Below are 16,644 nucleotides of genomic sequence, written 5' to 3' on the forward strand. Positions count from 1 at the left end.
TGACGCACAGATGAGACAAAGAGGAGAGAGACAGCCCAAGGCAGGAGACTGAGACAGGTGTCAGAGCAGCCAGACAGGTTAGAGATGGAAAGAAACCAGGTGAGGGGAGGTGGGCGGGGGTCCCAGAGACAGGGAGTCAGAGCCAGGGGTTGTCTGCCAGGTTAGGGTAACAGCACACAAAAGGCGGGGGTGGTGGGACAGGGCTGGGGCAGAGGCTGCGGGAGCCACAGCCCTGCCTGAGGGGCGGGTGGCACCATCTCAGGGGCTAGGCTCCAGGGTGTGGGGCTAGGCCAGAGCCCAGGCAAGGGGCATGGCCGGCGTGGCCCCATCTCGGTCAGGATGGGCCTTGCTTCCCAGCACAGGGAGGGCACTGGCCTTGGGCAAGGCTGAAGTGAGCACACGGAGCCCCTGGGAATGAGACACACGCTCGCTGCCTCCAGGCCTCAGACTCAGCCCAGCTGCCTGGACCTGACCCAAGGGCAGCGGGCCGGTGCCAGGGCCAGGCTTGGAGGATCTGAGGCCGTGTGTCTTCCCACGGATAGGCCCCACTCACAAGCACAGGCCTCTGCCCGGCTAGCAGGCCCTGCCCAGCTGCTGCTCCCCATTCCCCACCCCTGCCCCCACCTCTGACCCCTCCTGCCCTCACAGCTGCATCTCACGGGGGAGGTGGGCTGGCAAGGACTCCTCAGAGAGGGCAGAGCTGCCTCGGTGGACAGTCCCAGGGGAGGGGCCGCAGACGTTTCCAAATGGACGGTAGGGACAGGCCCAGGGCCACAGCTGACAGGCCCAGCTTAGCAAGAGGCAGCTCCCAGGCATCGTGCAGCCCTGGAAAGACCTACACGTGGAAAAGCTTCAGGCAGGATCTGAGTCCCAACGGCTGGAAGGTCACAGTCAGGACCAGGACACCTAGGTGCCAACCCTCCTGTCTGCACTTGCCCAGGTAGGACACCACCCTCTGGCACGCAGATTCCCCCAATGCACCAGTCAAAGGGAGGTGACTCCATCCCTGGAGAGGCGCACACCCACCACTGTGGGAGACACTGGAGGCAGTGCGGCTGCCCAGTGGTCCGCCTGAGCCGAGCTCCACCCTTGGCCCTGACCACAGAGTGCTCAGCTCTGGCTTCCAGAGAAAGCAGCAGGAACCATACGAAGCTGCTGGGCTTTGTCACCCAGTAGTTCCTTCTCGGCCCAGAGTCCTGGGGTGGGAAGAAGCAGGGACTCTGAGGCCCAGTGCTGGCCTGGCCCCGGCTCCACCGTGCACTGAGTGCTGGCAGTGCAAGCAGCTGATGAAGGCCTGATTCTCTTCCCTCCACAAAGCCCAGCCCCCTTCCCCACCCCAGGAACCCTTGGCTTCCCAGCAGGTGACCTGAACTAAAGGTGGGGTCCCTCCTGGGTCCGGGGTGAGGCTATTCCACCCTTTGCCGGCTCAGTTGGCCTGCCCAAATGTCCTATGCCAAACAGCACCTCCACCTGGCCACCCCTGCCCAGGGTCCCCAGCTCTGCACCCCCAAGAAGGGATCTAGGGAAGGACTCCACAGTGGAGCCATCCTGGGAGATGAGAATTTTGCTTTGACTGCTGAGAGTCTGGCTTTCAGTACCTATTATAACTGGGCATTTCCTGCCTGTGGCCCTAAGCCTTGTCCCTGGGGCACAGACAACCACAGAGCCCAGCCATCCCCTACCTCTCAGGGACCTGCCAATCAGGCCACATATCTGTCACTCGGCAAGTATGAAGCCACCCACAAGGCAGGCCCTCAGAGGCCCCTCAAGGCCCACGGAGCCCTTGAGGCCCTCAGCCCCTGAGATGGGACCTCTGTGGTGGGGAAGACCTGCTCTGGGGCTTCTGCAGGGGGGCAGGAGGGAGGGGCCTATGCCCTCCGCAACTCACCCATCTGAAAGTCTCCACTGCCCAGGTCTCCGCTCCCCAGGCCATCTGCAAGCAGGAGAGAGACGTATCAGGACCAGGTATTTGTTGAGTACCTACTGGGTGTCGGGCAAGGTTCGTAGTGGGCCAGGTCATGAAAGCTGAGAACTGTCACCTCTCTCCATGCCTAGGGAGGCTGGCCAGTAAAAGTCCACTCAGAAGCCTCCATCAGAGAGGGCACGCACCAAGGCCGCACACTCTGGGGACTTGACTGTCTGCCCATGCAGGTGGGAGGGGCCCGGGCACACTGGTCACCGGGTGAGGCCAGGAAGGGGTGCAGTAAGGGGCGCTGACTCTACTGTGCCTTGTCTGCCACCTCCCCGTCGGTCCTCATCATCCGGTGCTGTGGGGAGCAGCCACCATCCCAGGGTCACAGGGTCACACAGGTTGTAAGCAGAGGATCTGGGGGTCACTGGGACCAGGGCTTAGGATACCCATCCCTTGAGGCGCCCCCTTGGGCCAGCTTCCTGGGGCCTTTTTAAGGACCCGTGGGAAGAATCCTGCCTCCACCCCCTTACCTCTTCCACTCCCCACCACCAGAACCCTCTGCTCACCTCCAGAGGCCTCGTCAGCCAGCAAGTCCTCGTCATCAGAGAGGTCCGAGTACCTCCAGCCAGCCCGGCCCACTGTGACGGTCTCTGCATCCTCGGGCAGAGTCAAGCCATCATACGCCTGCAGCCCGTGGGTCACCTGAGGGAGATCACACAGCCGACGGTCACATTCTTCAGCCCCCGCCAAGCCCAGGACCCCTCCCCTCACTTCAAGGGGGACCCAGAGTCCCACCCCAAAGCTCTGGAGTGGTTAAGTCAGATGTGGTTTGGCTAAGAGAGTCAGGCTGGGGCTGAACCACTACTTTTGACTCCGTTTCCCCAAAGCCCCCTGGAGGCCTCAGAGCACAACCCTGCAAATTCACCAAGTCTGAATGGATCCTCAAACAGACAATACAATTAAAATCACTTTGGTAAGTGATGACTGACTTGTCTTCCTTCGGAGAAGGCAAGGTCATCCAGGACATGAGGTGGTAGACAGGGGGCCACGGGCAGGTAAAGGGGAACCTGGGCCAGCAAAGATGGGGGCCACGGGCAGGAAGGGTGGCCAGGGTCAGGATGGGTTGGGGACAGAGACGGAAATCAGGGCTGAGTCCACCGAAGCTGCTGTCTCTAATGACAGCTTCCCACCAGGCCATCTCGGCCACCTCTTTCAGCCTCAGTCCTTGGCTTCCAAAGCTCCAAGCCACAGGAAACATATTCCAGCCATGTTGGACCACTAGCTCGTGGCCACACTGACAAGCTCATCTGTGCACCCAGTGGCCGGGGTGGAGGCCAGCAGCTGGGCGGAATGGGGGCGGAGTGGTGTCAACTCTGTGTGACCTCAGGCTGATGCTGAGTCCAGCACAAGTTCCACCTCAGGCCCCTGGGCCGCGGCGGGCCTGTTGAGACCCTGCACCCCGCCGGCCAGAGCAGAGGGGCCCCAGCGGCCATCGTACCTGCCTTTCTCAGCTCAGGGTAGGGGCAGTGCATGCCTCTGGCCTGTCAGACAAGATCAAGATGTTTCCAAAGGAGTTTTATCAGATAACATAGAGTTAAACACCAGCCCGGGGGAGCCCAAGAGAACCTCAGCGCCCCCAAGCACCAGCGTGCACGGATGTGCTGTGGCTCTGTAATGCACGTCCAGCCCCAGATAACCCGGCATGAGTCTCAGGCCCTGCCCTGGCCCCGGCCCTCTCTGGGGAGCCCAGCCCAGCCAGAAGGAAATGGTCTCGCTTTTGAAAACCAGACCCAGCCCTCACTGGCTAGACAAGGTGATGGCAGCAGGAAAGAGGCCCAAGGAAGAGAAGAAAAACAATGAGACGGCCAGTCTCTCTCCCTCCCTACACCCCCCGACTTCGCCCAGCCCATGTCCCTGCAGCCTCTGGCCTTTTCTCGAGCTAGTCCCTCCACTGGAATGCCCTTCCTCCCTTTGTTTATCTGGCTGACTAAGTCACCCTCCAAAATTCAGCTAACCATCACCTCCTCTAACTGCTCGGTAAGAAAAAGGAATGAATTACTGATATTCACAGTAACACAGCTGAAGTTCAATCCTACATGATGAGTGAAAGATGCCAGACACAGAAGGCGACATACCATGTGACCCCACTGATAGGCAACTCTAGGGGGGAATGGTCTAACCTACAGTGACAGAGATGTCACTAGTTGCCTGGGACCAGGGGTGGGGCAGGTTGACCGGGCAGGGACACCAGGGAATCTTCTGGAGTGACAGTTCCCTGGCTATACACGTCTCCTGATGGAACCATACCCTTAAAATGGGTACATTTTATTGTATGTAATTTGCACCTCAAGAAAGATGACTAAAAAGAAAAGTCTCAAATAAAATAAAGTGAAATAAAAATAAAAAAAAGAACACAATCTTCTCTGGAAGACTTTGTCCTGACCCGTGGCCTTCACAGTCCCCTCTGTGCCCAAGCTGAGTTCTGGGCACTCCTGGGTTCACACTCTAATCACCTGTATCTCCACCGGAATGGAAGCATCCTGAAGGCAGGGACCCCATGTTTAATAACTGCGTGAATGAATGAATGAATGGTCAAAAATGTCATCACTTACTAATTCTAGCTGCTTCCTGAACCTGACTTGCTTTGGTACCACCTGTCCCATGCGGTCTATCTGCAGTTTCCCTTCCTAGGCTGGGAGCAACTTGGGGGCAGGGATTGGGTGCCATTTGGTCACCTTTGTGTCTGCAGCACTACCAAGACTTGTGCAAGGTCTGCATTGCCCACGACTTACCCCCTGCCATGGCCTAAAGCCCCTTCCCCTCCAATCCTGGGGCAAACCCCTCCACCTGTTCCTTTTCCTTCCCCACCCTCTCTCTGGACCAATGCCCATCCCCCTCCTAGGTGGCCGGTAGACTTCTGGGCCATGTCCACAGGGTCTGTACCCAGGAATCAACTTTAGAACTTCTAGGAGCTGGTGAGAAATAGATTCCTGGCCCTTCTCATCCAGGTGGGAGGGATGGAGTGGCATGTCCACAGAGAACTCTGACTCACTGAGTAATGAGGGGTTCTCCCTCCTTCCCTGGCTGCGGGTGGAGGGCAATGTTCCCAGTGGGTGGGAGGGGAGTTCAGAGCAGATCCTGACTGACATAAGGGGAGTTTGAGGCTAAGACTGGCATAGGGGCATAGACACTGGGCAGAAGGGGTTAGAGGGGCAGGCTTGGATCCTTTGCACCTGGGGAGGGCTCTCCCTCTGGGTCATTGCCACACCTTCCCTCTCCCCATGCAAGCCAGGCCATGGGGGGCTTGCATGAGACACAGAGATTCCCAGTGCCCCCCTAGACACTGCTGTCTGGAAAGGAAAAATTTCTGGTTGTGAGCAAGGTCCAGAGCTTCTCCCAGGCCTGGAGTTGTGGGGGGGGGGGCGGTGTCGGGACTGGACAGGAAATAGCAAAGTGAGATTCAACTTGGAAAAAATGTCAGGAACACACATCTGCAGTGAGAGGGGTGAGAGAATCCAGAGCATGTCGGGCCTGGACAGAAGACCTCCCACCCCAAGGACTCCAGGGAATGGGCCCTTCCACATGCCATCCTGCCCTTGCTTGTAGCCCCCTCCCCAGGGCCGGAGGCTCCCGGGTCAGATCAGGGCCCGTAGAGAGGGCCAACCCAGCAAGAGCAGAGACTTCATTTGTGAAAAGCTGAAGATCAAAAGGTTCTAGCAGCTGTATTTCACATCTGGGAAGAGAGAAGGAGCCAGGCCGGAAAGGGGCTCCCGGAAAGAGCCCAAAGGAGCCTGAGACTTGACCATAGAAGGGAACTTGGATTCAGATCTGGAAAGTCTGGGGTCTACTTGGGAATAGAGAGTGGTAATATGCATCGAGCACTTACTATATACCAGGCACTCCTTTAAGGATTTTTATAAATGCTAACCCAGGTTATAGATGTTAACCGGCCCACTGCAGGAATGGGGACATGGAGCAGCCAGGTCATCTGCTTGAAGATCTAGCAGGTGGCAGAGCTGGGATTTGACCTCTGGTGGTTTGGTTCCAATGTTTAAGCTTTTGCCACTGAGCCAGAACTGAATGAAATCACTGAGAGTCACTCCACAAAACCTCTCAACCACAGTGCTGTTTCACAGTCTATAGAGCATTTCCTTAATCTCAATGTCATTGGACCTGGACAATGACCCCGGAGGTGGCTGAGCAGGTGTGAAAGGCTGCCTTTCACAGAGGAGGGAATAGCACCTTGCTTCCCACATAACTTGCCCAGGTGAGTGGCAGGCAGAGCCAGGACAGACCCAGGACCTCTGGGTTCTGCCTCTGCTGACCAGGAAAGAGGCAGGGCTGACGCTGGGCCTCCAGGCTGGCCTTGAGGCCTAAGCAGGGGGCAGGGCCAGGATGTCCAGGGCTGGCCAGTTCCCATCCCCAACTCAACCGGCTCCCAGGATGGCCCATGGGACACCTGAGCTGCCAGTGGCCTGAGCCCCATGCAATGTGTGTCCAACGTCCCAAGGAGGGCTATGGGTGGCTCCAAGGTCAAAGGCAGAAATAGAACCCAGGTTTCCTGCCCTGCAGCCCATCTCCGGCGATGAGAAAGCCCGGCTTCCTCCCAGAGGAACCCAGTACTCAGGCAGGCGTTGGAGCCGGATGGCGAGGCCGGAGAGGAGGGGTCCAGAAGGCAGACCTGGGCCAGAGAGGAAGGAGCCAGGCAGAGAGGGGGATTTTCCAGACCTGGCAGGTTCCTGGTGGGGGAAGTGGAAGCAGCTGACTCATACAAGCCAAGGCCAAAGGACTGTTCTAGTGTGCTGGGAACAATTGCTTGGAGCAGGGGTGTGGGCACAGTGGCCCCCCAGTGGGGGGCGGGGGGCAGGGGGGACCCAGACAGGTGGGATACCAGACTGGCGGGGGACTTCTGGGAGACAGCTCCCTGAGGCTGGGCTGTGTCCAGGTCTTCCTGGTGGGGGTGAGGGTGCACATGAGGCTCCAGGTCCTGCCCTGTGGGAGGGCAGAGGCTGGACCTTCCTCTCCCGGCCTGGGTGAGGATGTAGGCAGATCCAAGGCTAGCCGGGAAGAAGCCAGCACGGAGGTGAAAGGTGGAGCCATTAGAGAGGGGCACAGCAGGGAGAGAAGGTCGGGGCTGCAGGGGGAGGTGCCCCTATGGGTATAGGATCCGGGGCCTGGGGTTTTTAAAGATCTTAAGTGAGGATTGCGAGCCTTGCAAAGGACACGTGTGCAGACAAGAGTTTCTGGTGTTGCTAAAATCAAAGCTAGAGGAAGGCAGTGGCTCAGGGAGAAGACGACAGGAGCCGGCCGACTCCATCGAGGGCTCTCTCTGGGCCGGGCGCCATCCTCAGCACCGCGTGGACCCCCTCGGTGAACCTTCGCAGCAACCGGGGCGGGGCCGGCTGGGCAGGGCCATCATCCCTCATCGGTAGTCAGGGAAATCCAAAGAGCTCTGAAAACTCCGAGACTTTTCTTTTTTTTTAAATGAGTTTATAACAAGCACATTTGGAGCCAAGTCCTGACCTGAACGGACAGGAAGCGATTAACATCCTATTTACTCCACTTAGGGGTGAGGATTGTAGGGCTTGCAGCCGCAGTGTGACTGTGTTTCATCATGGGGCGGTGCCCCAGACGCCACTGAGTGTTCTCACGTGTTCTGCGTAACCTTCTCCTATCTGGAAACTTCTGAATTCCAAAGCACCTCCGACTTCCAGGGTTTCAGGTGCAGTATTACTTCCATTTGGGAGAGGAACACACGAAGGCTCACATGAAAATAATGAAATTAAAGGCATGCCAGGCACTCCGCTTGATGCCCTGTACACAGTAAGTGCTCAGTATGTGTTAGAATCAGTACCACACAGCGGGCACAGAGGAGAGGTGAGGGGTGGGTATGGACAAGAGGTCGTGCCCGGTAGTGCAGGTCAGCCTCCAGGTCTGGGATGAAGGGAAGGGTCTGGCTCTACTGCCTAAGCTCTGGGCCGGCTAGAGGGGTGGCGCCCAGGCAGGGGGGTGACGACACAGCTTGGTGCTGAAGCTCAAGGGATCTTCCGGCTCTGAGGCGGACTCTGGGACGACAGGGGGCTTCGGGCCGCTCCAGAGACATGATTCACATACGACGTGGGCAGCCCGCCCATCGCCCCCTCCCCATGGCCCAGGCCTGGGCTGAGCCCACCACGACCCCCCCGCAGCTGGGCGGGAAGGTCTGAGCACCGCAGTCCCCAGGGTGGCTGCAGCTGCCCAGGGCAAGGCTCCAGGCATCTGGGCTGGAGTGAGCTCACCGCATCGAAATCCAGAGACTGTGCGGGGGCGGGGGAGAAGCGAGCCCCTGCCTGCCCACCTGCCTCCTGCCAGCACAGACTCTGCCTCAGTGTCCCTTCCCCCATCCGTGGCTCCCAGATCTTCAGGGAAGGACACACACCCGGAGAAGTTCCCCCTCCCCCTCTGTTATGATACAGGCTCCCAGGTCACCTCACAACAAGAGCTCCCTGGCTCTGCGACAGCCCGGGCCCCAGATACAGGGTCAAGGGGCCCTGCCCCACCCCCAGACTGCCCAGTGCCCTGTCTATGGGCAGCAGACGGACAGTGGAAGGAATCTGACAGGGCAGCACTTTGTTGTGCAAACTGCCAGGGGCGGGTGAGCCCAACACAAAGGCCAAAAGGCCTTTAATCCCCTGGCAGGCTGAGAGGGGCGCCAGGCCGGAAAGGAGGTGGCCATGGCCTCCTCTGGCATGCCTCTCCTGCCCGTGCCACTCGGGAGGCCTGCCAGCTTCCCACACTCAGACTCCCAAGGTGCAGGACCTTCGCCAGCCAGTTGGCCAGGAAGAACCACGAGCCCCCGAATAAGAATGGCGGACGCACAGCAAGTGCTCCCAGGACACAGGTGCTGAGATAAGGTTTTCATAAGGCAAACCCACAACCCCGTAAAGCATATACTGGTTCCTCTCCCCGCCCCCCCACCCACCGTCCCCAGTTCACAGATGAGAAAAGCAGCTCAGAGAAATGAAGTCACCTATCCAAGGTCACACAGCTAATCCAGTTTGAAAGCAGGGGCCCCTCTTCTGCACTCTCTAGCTTGGAGGCCCAGCAGCCAGCAAGCCCCTGCTTCCAACTCCGAGGCCCGTGACCTGTAAAGCCTGCATTCCAGCCAGGGCCATGTAGGGGCTGGTCGGGGCCTTCAACAGAGAACAAGGGAGGGGGAACGTGGAGCTCCGGGGTCTCTCGTCTCAGCTCTGCCCCAAACTCACCATGTGGCCTTGGACAAGCCCCCTGACACCTTTCTCTTTCAGCAAACTGCAGCGAGCCCACTCTATGCACTAGGCTTCCACACCAGCCATCTCTGGTGATGTGAACAGACAGGGCAGGAGGGCAGTGATGTTCACCTGTTTCGATCACTGCTGCATCTTCAAGACAGAAGACACATACTACGTGCTCAGTTAACATCTGCCGACACCGACAGAATGAACGAATGAACAAGCGAACCTGCCCGACAGCCCTGAGGTGAGAATTAGCCCTTCTGACAGAAGAAGAAAGTGAAGTTCAGAAAGAGAAAGCAAGGACTTGCTCGGGATTGCACAGCAAGAGCCACGTGCCTCAGTTTCCCATCACTAAAACAGAGGCCCCGACATCTGGTCCCAAGAGAAAAAGGGGCCTGAACGCCATGCTCCCTGAAACGGATAACACTCCCTCCAGGCCTCAGGTTCCTCGGCGGTGAAGCAGGTACAAGAACCCTGTCTGGTTTGCCTCCTGCCCCGGGGCTGCTGGGAGGGGCAGGTGGAATGAGGGGGGAGCTGCTCTGGGGAGCACGGCCAGAGAACTCTGCCTGGCCCTTTCCCTGGTGGACCTGACACGGTCTCTGCCCTCAAGGTCCCTCTGCACGGAGCTGGGGTTGCACCCGAATGGGGCTGCCACCACTACGGCCCAAGCAAGAGGACGTTATGCGTCTCAGAGATGCGGCCAGAGGGGCAGAGTTGTCTGCCGGACAACTCAGATTCCAGGCTGCCTCGGACACTTCCTAGCTGGACAGCCTCAGCTTCCTCCCTGTAAAAAAAAAAAAAAGTAATCAACCTATCCTGTTCTATCAGGTTCAATTCAAGTTGCTTGGACCTTTATTTCTTGAGCACCTACTATGTGCTGGGTCCTGGGGATAAAACTGGGAAGTAAAGAGACACAGAGCTCTGTGTTCCTAAGGGAGAGACATACCATTAAACCGAGTGATGAGGACACGGTGCAGGGAAGGCTGTACAGAGGAAGGACGGGGGGCTGGGAGGGCCCAGGGGAGGGTCCCCTCACTGACCGAGGCAGGTGGGAGTCTGGGGAAGGCTTCCCAGGGGAAAGGACAATTAGCTGGTTCTGAGAGATGGTCTCACCTAAGTAGGGTGGAGAAGGGCAGAGTGTGTACACCAGGCAGAAGAAAGGGCACATGCCCAGGCCCAGAGGTGGGAGCGTGCAGAGCATGGTCAAGGGACCAGCCCTGCATGGGCTTTTCCACAAAAAAGCCCTTTCTTTGTCCCTTGACAAAACTGCTGTTTTGTCCCTTGACTACCTTGGTATCATGCTGCTAGTCACAGAGCCCGAGTCCCTCAGCACCCCCTGAGTCCCTGCACTCTCCTCCTGCCCCACAGACACCCCAAGAATGGGCCTCCCCTGGCATTGACTAAGCTGCCTGCCAGCCTAGAGGGAAGCAGCAGGAAGTCACCGGCAAATGCCCCCGCCCCACCTGAGCGCCAGGTGCCTCCAAGGCGGTGGGGGGGCGGGTGGCAAGTGGGAATGGCTTCCGCGCTGGGCCGCCCAGCAAGAAGGTCCCCAGGGCTTGAACATTATCTGCCAAGCACCGTCGGTGCCAACAGCGCCTGCGGTGTTCACGTGCCTGCCTCCTGCCTGCAGCCCAGCGTGGTTCTCAGATTCTCTGGCACCTAGGAGGCCCTGCTGCCAGGGCGCACTGGAGTGTCTGTGGGCCTTCAAGGCCCCACCAACCTGTCTGGGCCGGCCCCTTCTCTCTGGGGTCGCTACCCATAGATTTTATGCTAGGCACCCCTAGCACAGTGCCAGGCTTACAGGAGGATGGGGGGAATGTTCCACAAAGTTCTGATGAAATGAGACACCAGTTACAACAATGACCACCTCCTGGACCTACTGGGTTAGGCCTTTCCATTACTCTTTGTTCACCAAAGGATGAGAAGAAACACCCTTATTTTGGGTAACCAGGTCCTGTGTGACCTATACACACACATCCCACTACACACACATCTCCACCCTCATCTCCATCTGTGCTCTCCCCACTCCATGCCACACTTATCTCAATGGTTCTCAAACACACCCAACTCTCTCCTACCTCAGGGCCTTTGCACTTGCCGCACCTGGGACACCACCCCCAGATGTGCCCACTCCTCCTCTTCCTCTTGTCCCTGCTCACATGTCACCTTTACAGAGACCCAGACCACATCCTAGGTCCAGAATCCATTGTCAGCTCTCTGTCACTTCCCTTGCCCTGCTTCACAGCATCTCACCACCTACATTCTACCCACATTCACACGTTTTTCTGTTTATCGTTTGCCACCCCCACTAACATCAGCTCCACAAAGGCAGTGACTTTGTCCATGTCCCCACTACCTCCAATTACCTGGCACAGAGTAGCCACTCAGTAACGCCTTTTAAGTTCATGAATGGATGGAGTTTACAAATGAAGAGATTGAGTCTCAGAAAGATGGCTTGGCCGGAGTCACAGAGCTGGAAGAGCCAAGACTGGGAGCCAGACCCCTCCCTGGTTCCCAACCAGGAACTCTGTACTGCGCGAGCCCTCCTCCTGCCGTCTCTGACGCCTCAGGCTTTCCAGCCAGGGGGCCCATTTCTGAGGGGACAAGACACTGCCCCTGGTCACTGAGCAGAGACCCGTTCTCTGCCCAGACCAGCATCCCAGGGACTGGGGGGGTGTGTGTCTCAGAGGCAAGCAGGGTTGTGGCTCCAGCTCAAGGGCCTTGCCCCAGGCAGCCAGGCCGCAGGGCCTCAGTGACTCTACTCCCCCCTGCTCCCGTGGGCATCGGCAACAGGAAAAAACAGGCTGGAACGGCCGCTCTTTGCGGCCAAGCAGGCCAGCTCCCTCTGCCCCCCAAGGCTTTCCTCATCTGCTTCCTGGAGAGGGAGGAAGGGGCCCGCAGGGCCAAGCCCATGACTGAAGACAGGCCTGGGCGGGGCGGGGGGGGTGGGCAACAGAGCTGGAAATAAAAGGAAGGGACCCTTCCTTTTGAAGTGCCCCTGTCCCCTTTCCTCACGACTAATGTCCATTCCAAGGCACAGTAACTCTGGCCACGGCGGGAGGGTCCTGCAGACAAACAGATCTGGGAAAGGCTGGTTACACAAAGCTGAGCTGGTTCCCTGAGTCCTCAGGGTCCTGAACACCACGACGAGGGAGGAGGCAACTATTTACTGTTTCCCAAACTTGCTTAACTTGGAACCCTTTCTTCATGCTCATGGGACTAGGGTTCCACAGAGCACATATTGGGAGCACCCACACCAAACCTACCCCTTGCCCTTGGCTAGCTGCCAACTAGCTCTCCTTCAGTGAGTGTAAAATACGGTCCACCACCACTGCCACCGCCGCCTCCGCCACCACAGGTGTTTTGAAAAGGGAGCTCTTGAAGACAGAAAGCCCCAAGGCCCCATGCAATAAAGGACCGATAGAGGAAAGCCAGGCTAGGCGACAGGAAGGGTATGTTCTCTCCTCGGGGAGAAACACTGTCAGAGTCTGAGAAAAGCCAGACAGAAGCTTCCCCTTTCCTCCCTGGCCACCAGCCTGCCCTCCCAGGAGATGAGTCCTGTCGGAGGGGACACACAGAGGGTGGCCCCATGCCTGGTCACTCCTGGTCCCCTAGGACCATGCAGAGGCTCAGAGGGTCCCTGTGCCCACGAGAGGCAGGGAGTGGAATGTTCTAAGGGGAAGTTCGGCGGCTGGCGCTCTTCCAGGCAGCAGAGTGGGCCAAGAGGGACTGAGAAAGGGCTTCCAGCTCACCCCACTCTCTGGGGCAAGCCCCTTCCCCTCTCCAGGCCTCAGGTTCCCTCTGTCAAATGATGAAGTAGGCCTAGATCACTGCTTTCCAGTCTGGCCTCAGCAGAGAGTAGGTGAGGGGGTCGGGGGGACAGAGAGAACTTGGGCCCCCTCTCCCAAATACTTGCTTCAGTGAAAACAAATCCCCCCTTTTCCATTTTATATGATGACCTTCTACATAATACATCTGGTGTAGCCCCTGGTTAGCTGAGAGCAAGGTCACTTAACCCCTCAGTGCCTCTGTTCCTCATCTGTAAAATGGGCATGATAGTTCATACTAATAGCATCTACCTGACGGGACTGTTGTAAGGATTAGATAAAAATGTAAAATGCTACAAATAGCACTAGCACATGGTGAATGTCCCATGTTTGCCGTTATTTATCAAAATACTGCAGGATTTAATCAAAATACTATTATTTCGATTGGCATAAGGGTTTCCCTGATCAATAATAAGTTTGAAAGCTCTCAATTTGGATGATCCCAAAGCTTCCTTCTGGCTTTGACATTTTAGGGCGCTGACATCCTGAAACCTTAGGTTTCTAGAATTCTAGGCTATGACTTCCACCAGCAAAGAGGGCGGGGCTCACAGAGGGGATCACAAAGTGAGAACCAAGCCTGCAGGATCGGGCTGCAGGGGACTGCCCAGCGTGGGGTCACCATCATCACCATCATCACCGTCACCATTATACTTCCCCTGCCACCCTCTTCCAGAAAAACTCAAAGCAGCTTACAAAGATGCACCCAGAATGGCAGGAGAGGATGAATTAAACATACATAGGAGACACTCGCAAACGCAGACCGACAGTCTGGAGCGCGGTGAGGAGATAGAAAGTACGTGCCGATTTCTGGAGGTCTGGGAAAGCACCCGTTCATTTGGCTCTGAGCATTCCAGTGGCCAATGGGAGGAAGGAAACCTGACCAGTCCCTGGACTCCATGTCCCAATGAGGTCAAAATAAACTCGTTGCTTAGAGGAAGCACAACTATTCTGATATCGAGAGCAGGGAACGTCCCAAGGGCAAGGTTTGTCTGGCACTCCTCTTTGACCTTGCCAGTGGGGCTGGCATCCCGTAGGGGTCCACTGCCCGTGATCCCCTGAGGCTGAAGTCAGGGGCAGAGGCTACAGCCATTAAAGATCCAGGAGGCTGGAATGGCCGTCCAGAGTGTGCCCCCAGCATCCTTGGCCTGGGCAGGATTACCCGGCCCTCCCCAAACCTGAACGCAGCCAATGCCCAAAATAGCCGGAGCACCAGAGGGTGCCAGGAGGCCCCGGGCAGGGGACGTGGCTAGGCCTGCCCACCATGGAGGGCCCCGTGGGCCAACGCACACACATCCCTGGAGCACAAAGGAGCACCTTCACTCAGGCACACAGCCCTCCCTGGGAGTCCCCCACCCACGGAGCTCCCCCTGCAGCCAGCACGTTGCTCACGCAGAACCAGGCAGCATTCCGCCCTTCCCACAGACAGGCTTGCTTGCAGGAGCCAAAAGGAAAAGTCTTCCCAGAAACACCACCCCTACCATATAGGGAAGACCTCTTGCTCCAGGATCAGCCTCCCCTCAGCATCCTCCAGGTTCCCCCAGCTGCAGGCCAAGACAATGGGGGCTATTCTGGGTTGCACGGGGTATTTAAAGCTCTGGCTGGGCCTCTTCCCTGGGGAACAAGAGGCCTTGACCTAGGCAAGACCTTCCTGAAATTGTTGCTGCCCAGACTGTGGTAGCTGCGTCCCAACCTCTCCTGCCAGGTTTTGAGTGCCGCCTCCTCCAGAAAGCCCTCGGGGCTACTGCCCAAGACTCTCAGGAGAGCTGGGTCCTGGGCTCTCCTCCGCCACTGATCTCAGCCCATTTTCTCATCTGAAAACGTGGCTAATGTAGCAACGTGTGTACAAAGGCTTGGTGGCTTCTGTGGTTAAGATGAGATGTGTCTCCCCAGCCACCACGTGGGGTAGAATGTAAGCAGGGATGGGAATTTTGTTTATTTTGTCACTGCTCTTTTTCTAGCACCTGGCACACAGTAGGTACCAAACAAATATTTATTGACCGATATAAATATTTGTGGAATGTGTCCATAACCCCCCAAGAACCAGCCACGTGCTGGGTGCACAGGTGGCTAATACTTCTTTTTTTTTTTTTTTTTAAGATTTATTTATTTGACAGAGAGAGAGACAGCCAGCGAGAGAGGGAACACAAGCAGGGGGAGTGGGAGAGGAAGAAGCAGGCTCCCAGCGGAGGAGCCTGATGTGGGGCTCAGTACCAGAACGCCGGGATCACGCCCTGAGCCGAAGGCAGACGCTTAACGCCTGCGCCACCCAGGCGCCCCGGTGGCTAATACTTCATGATGACAACGTTGCCAGATCTCATTTTGGGTCCTTAGAACACTCCAGGCCTTATGCTAAGTACTTAACATTGATTCTCTCATGTAATTTGCTCAACAAGCCCAAGAGGTAGGTCCTATTCTTATTTCATACGCAAGAAAATGAGCATTCCACTCCAAGTGAGTTTGCCTGGAAGGGAGCCTGGCTGGCTCGGTCGTTGCAGTGTGCAATGCGGGATCTCAGGGTTGTGAGTTCGAGCCCCATGCTGGGTGTAAAGATTACTTAAATAAGTCTTAAAAAAAAAAAAAAAAAGGAGGTTGCCTGGGGTCCTAAAACTACTAAGTGGCCAAGGTGACGGGAACCTCAACGTCTCTAACATCCTGCACGACACACTCGGAAGAAGGCAGTGGGGGTGGACACTGAGCTGGGAGCCAGGAGCCCAGACAGAGCCACTCAGTAGCTGTGTGATTTTGAGCAAGTCACTTGGCCTCTCTGGATCTGTTTTCTCTTCCATAAAAATGGGGGCATTAATTTCTATCTCTTCATGTTGTTAGTAGGATCAAAGGAACTCAGGGATGTGACCACGTCCCCCATATTAGCCCCAACCCCTCCCCAGGGGCAGTGACTGTGAAGGATGGTGGGAAGATGTCCTTCGGGAAGAGGGGGGTGCCCGGTGCTGGCTCTGGAAAAAAGCGCAGCAGCTGCTGACAACAGCTGGTAAGAATTCTGGGCCTGGTCCAAGCAGGGGGAGAAGGGGCGGGCTGAAGAGTCACCTCTGGCCCTCCTCTGTCACCCTTCCCTGCTGACAGCTGCTGGGGCCTCAGGGCCAAGGACCCCACAGCAGGAGGAGGGTGGGAGCAGCCCGGCTGGGGTCATCTCAGTCCTCATGCTGCCAACCGCTCCAATCCCAGGGTCCCTGGCCCTGCAGGGCCCACTGGCCGGGCCGCAGGCCTCATTCCTGCAGCCCTTTACCCAGTTCCTGAGGGAGTCTGGGGGCAGGGGGAGGGACTGGAGCAAAGGTCTGTGGGCTGAAGATGCCTTGCCTGGAGCCTGGGTGCCCCAGAGACCCTGGCTGGGAGGAGTGGATGGGAAGGGTCGAGTGGGCGGGGGGTCCCAGGAGAGGCCTCGCGGTGTTCCTGGCTAATGGCCGGGGTTGCAGGCCCTTCAGGGAGCCTTCTTGGAGCCTGTGAACCTGGCCTTGCCCGGCTCCACCCCGGGCCCCTCTCAGGCCCACAGCCCTGCTCCCAGCACAGTGCCAACCCGCTCCAGTTCGCTCCAGCCCACGCGGCTCCCGCTCCTCTGAACTCTTGCATCCCTATAATTACGCCTGGCCATAGTTTCCGAGGCGTATGTGGAGAAACAGTTTAACAAAGGATCCCT

General features: G+C 57.4%; 1 protein-coding gene across 6 annotated transcripts in view; it reads right to left on the reverse strand.

Annotated features, from left to right (window-relative positions):
* Positions 1–16,644, reverse strand: part of HSPG2 (heparan sulfate proteoglycan 2) — a 96,720-nt gene that overhangs the window by 61,556 nt on the left and 18,520 nt on the right. For all 6 annotated transcript variants that reach the window (XM_034646007.1, XM_034646001.1, XM_034645998.1 and 3 more), the window contains exons 2-3: positions 2,479–2,614; positions 1,889–1,933 (exon numbers count right to left, since the gene is read on the reverse strand). In XM_034646007.1, coding sequence (XP_034501898.1) covers positions 1,889–1,933; positions 2,479–2,614 — 181 coding nt within the window. The remainder of the gene's footprint in view (positions 1–1,888; positions 1,934–2,478; positions 2,615–16,644) is intronic.

Source organism: Ailuropoda melanoleuca, chromosome 2, assembly GCF_002007445.2.
Source record: "Ailuropoda melanoleuca isolate Jingjing chromosome 2, ASM200744v2, whole genome shotgun sequence".
NCBI classification, from domain to species: Eukaryota; Metazoa; Chordata; class Mammalia; order Carnivora; family Ursidae; genus Ailuropoda; species Ailuropoda melanoleuca.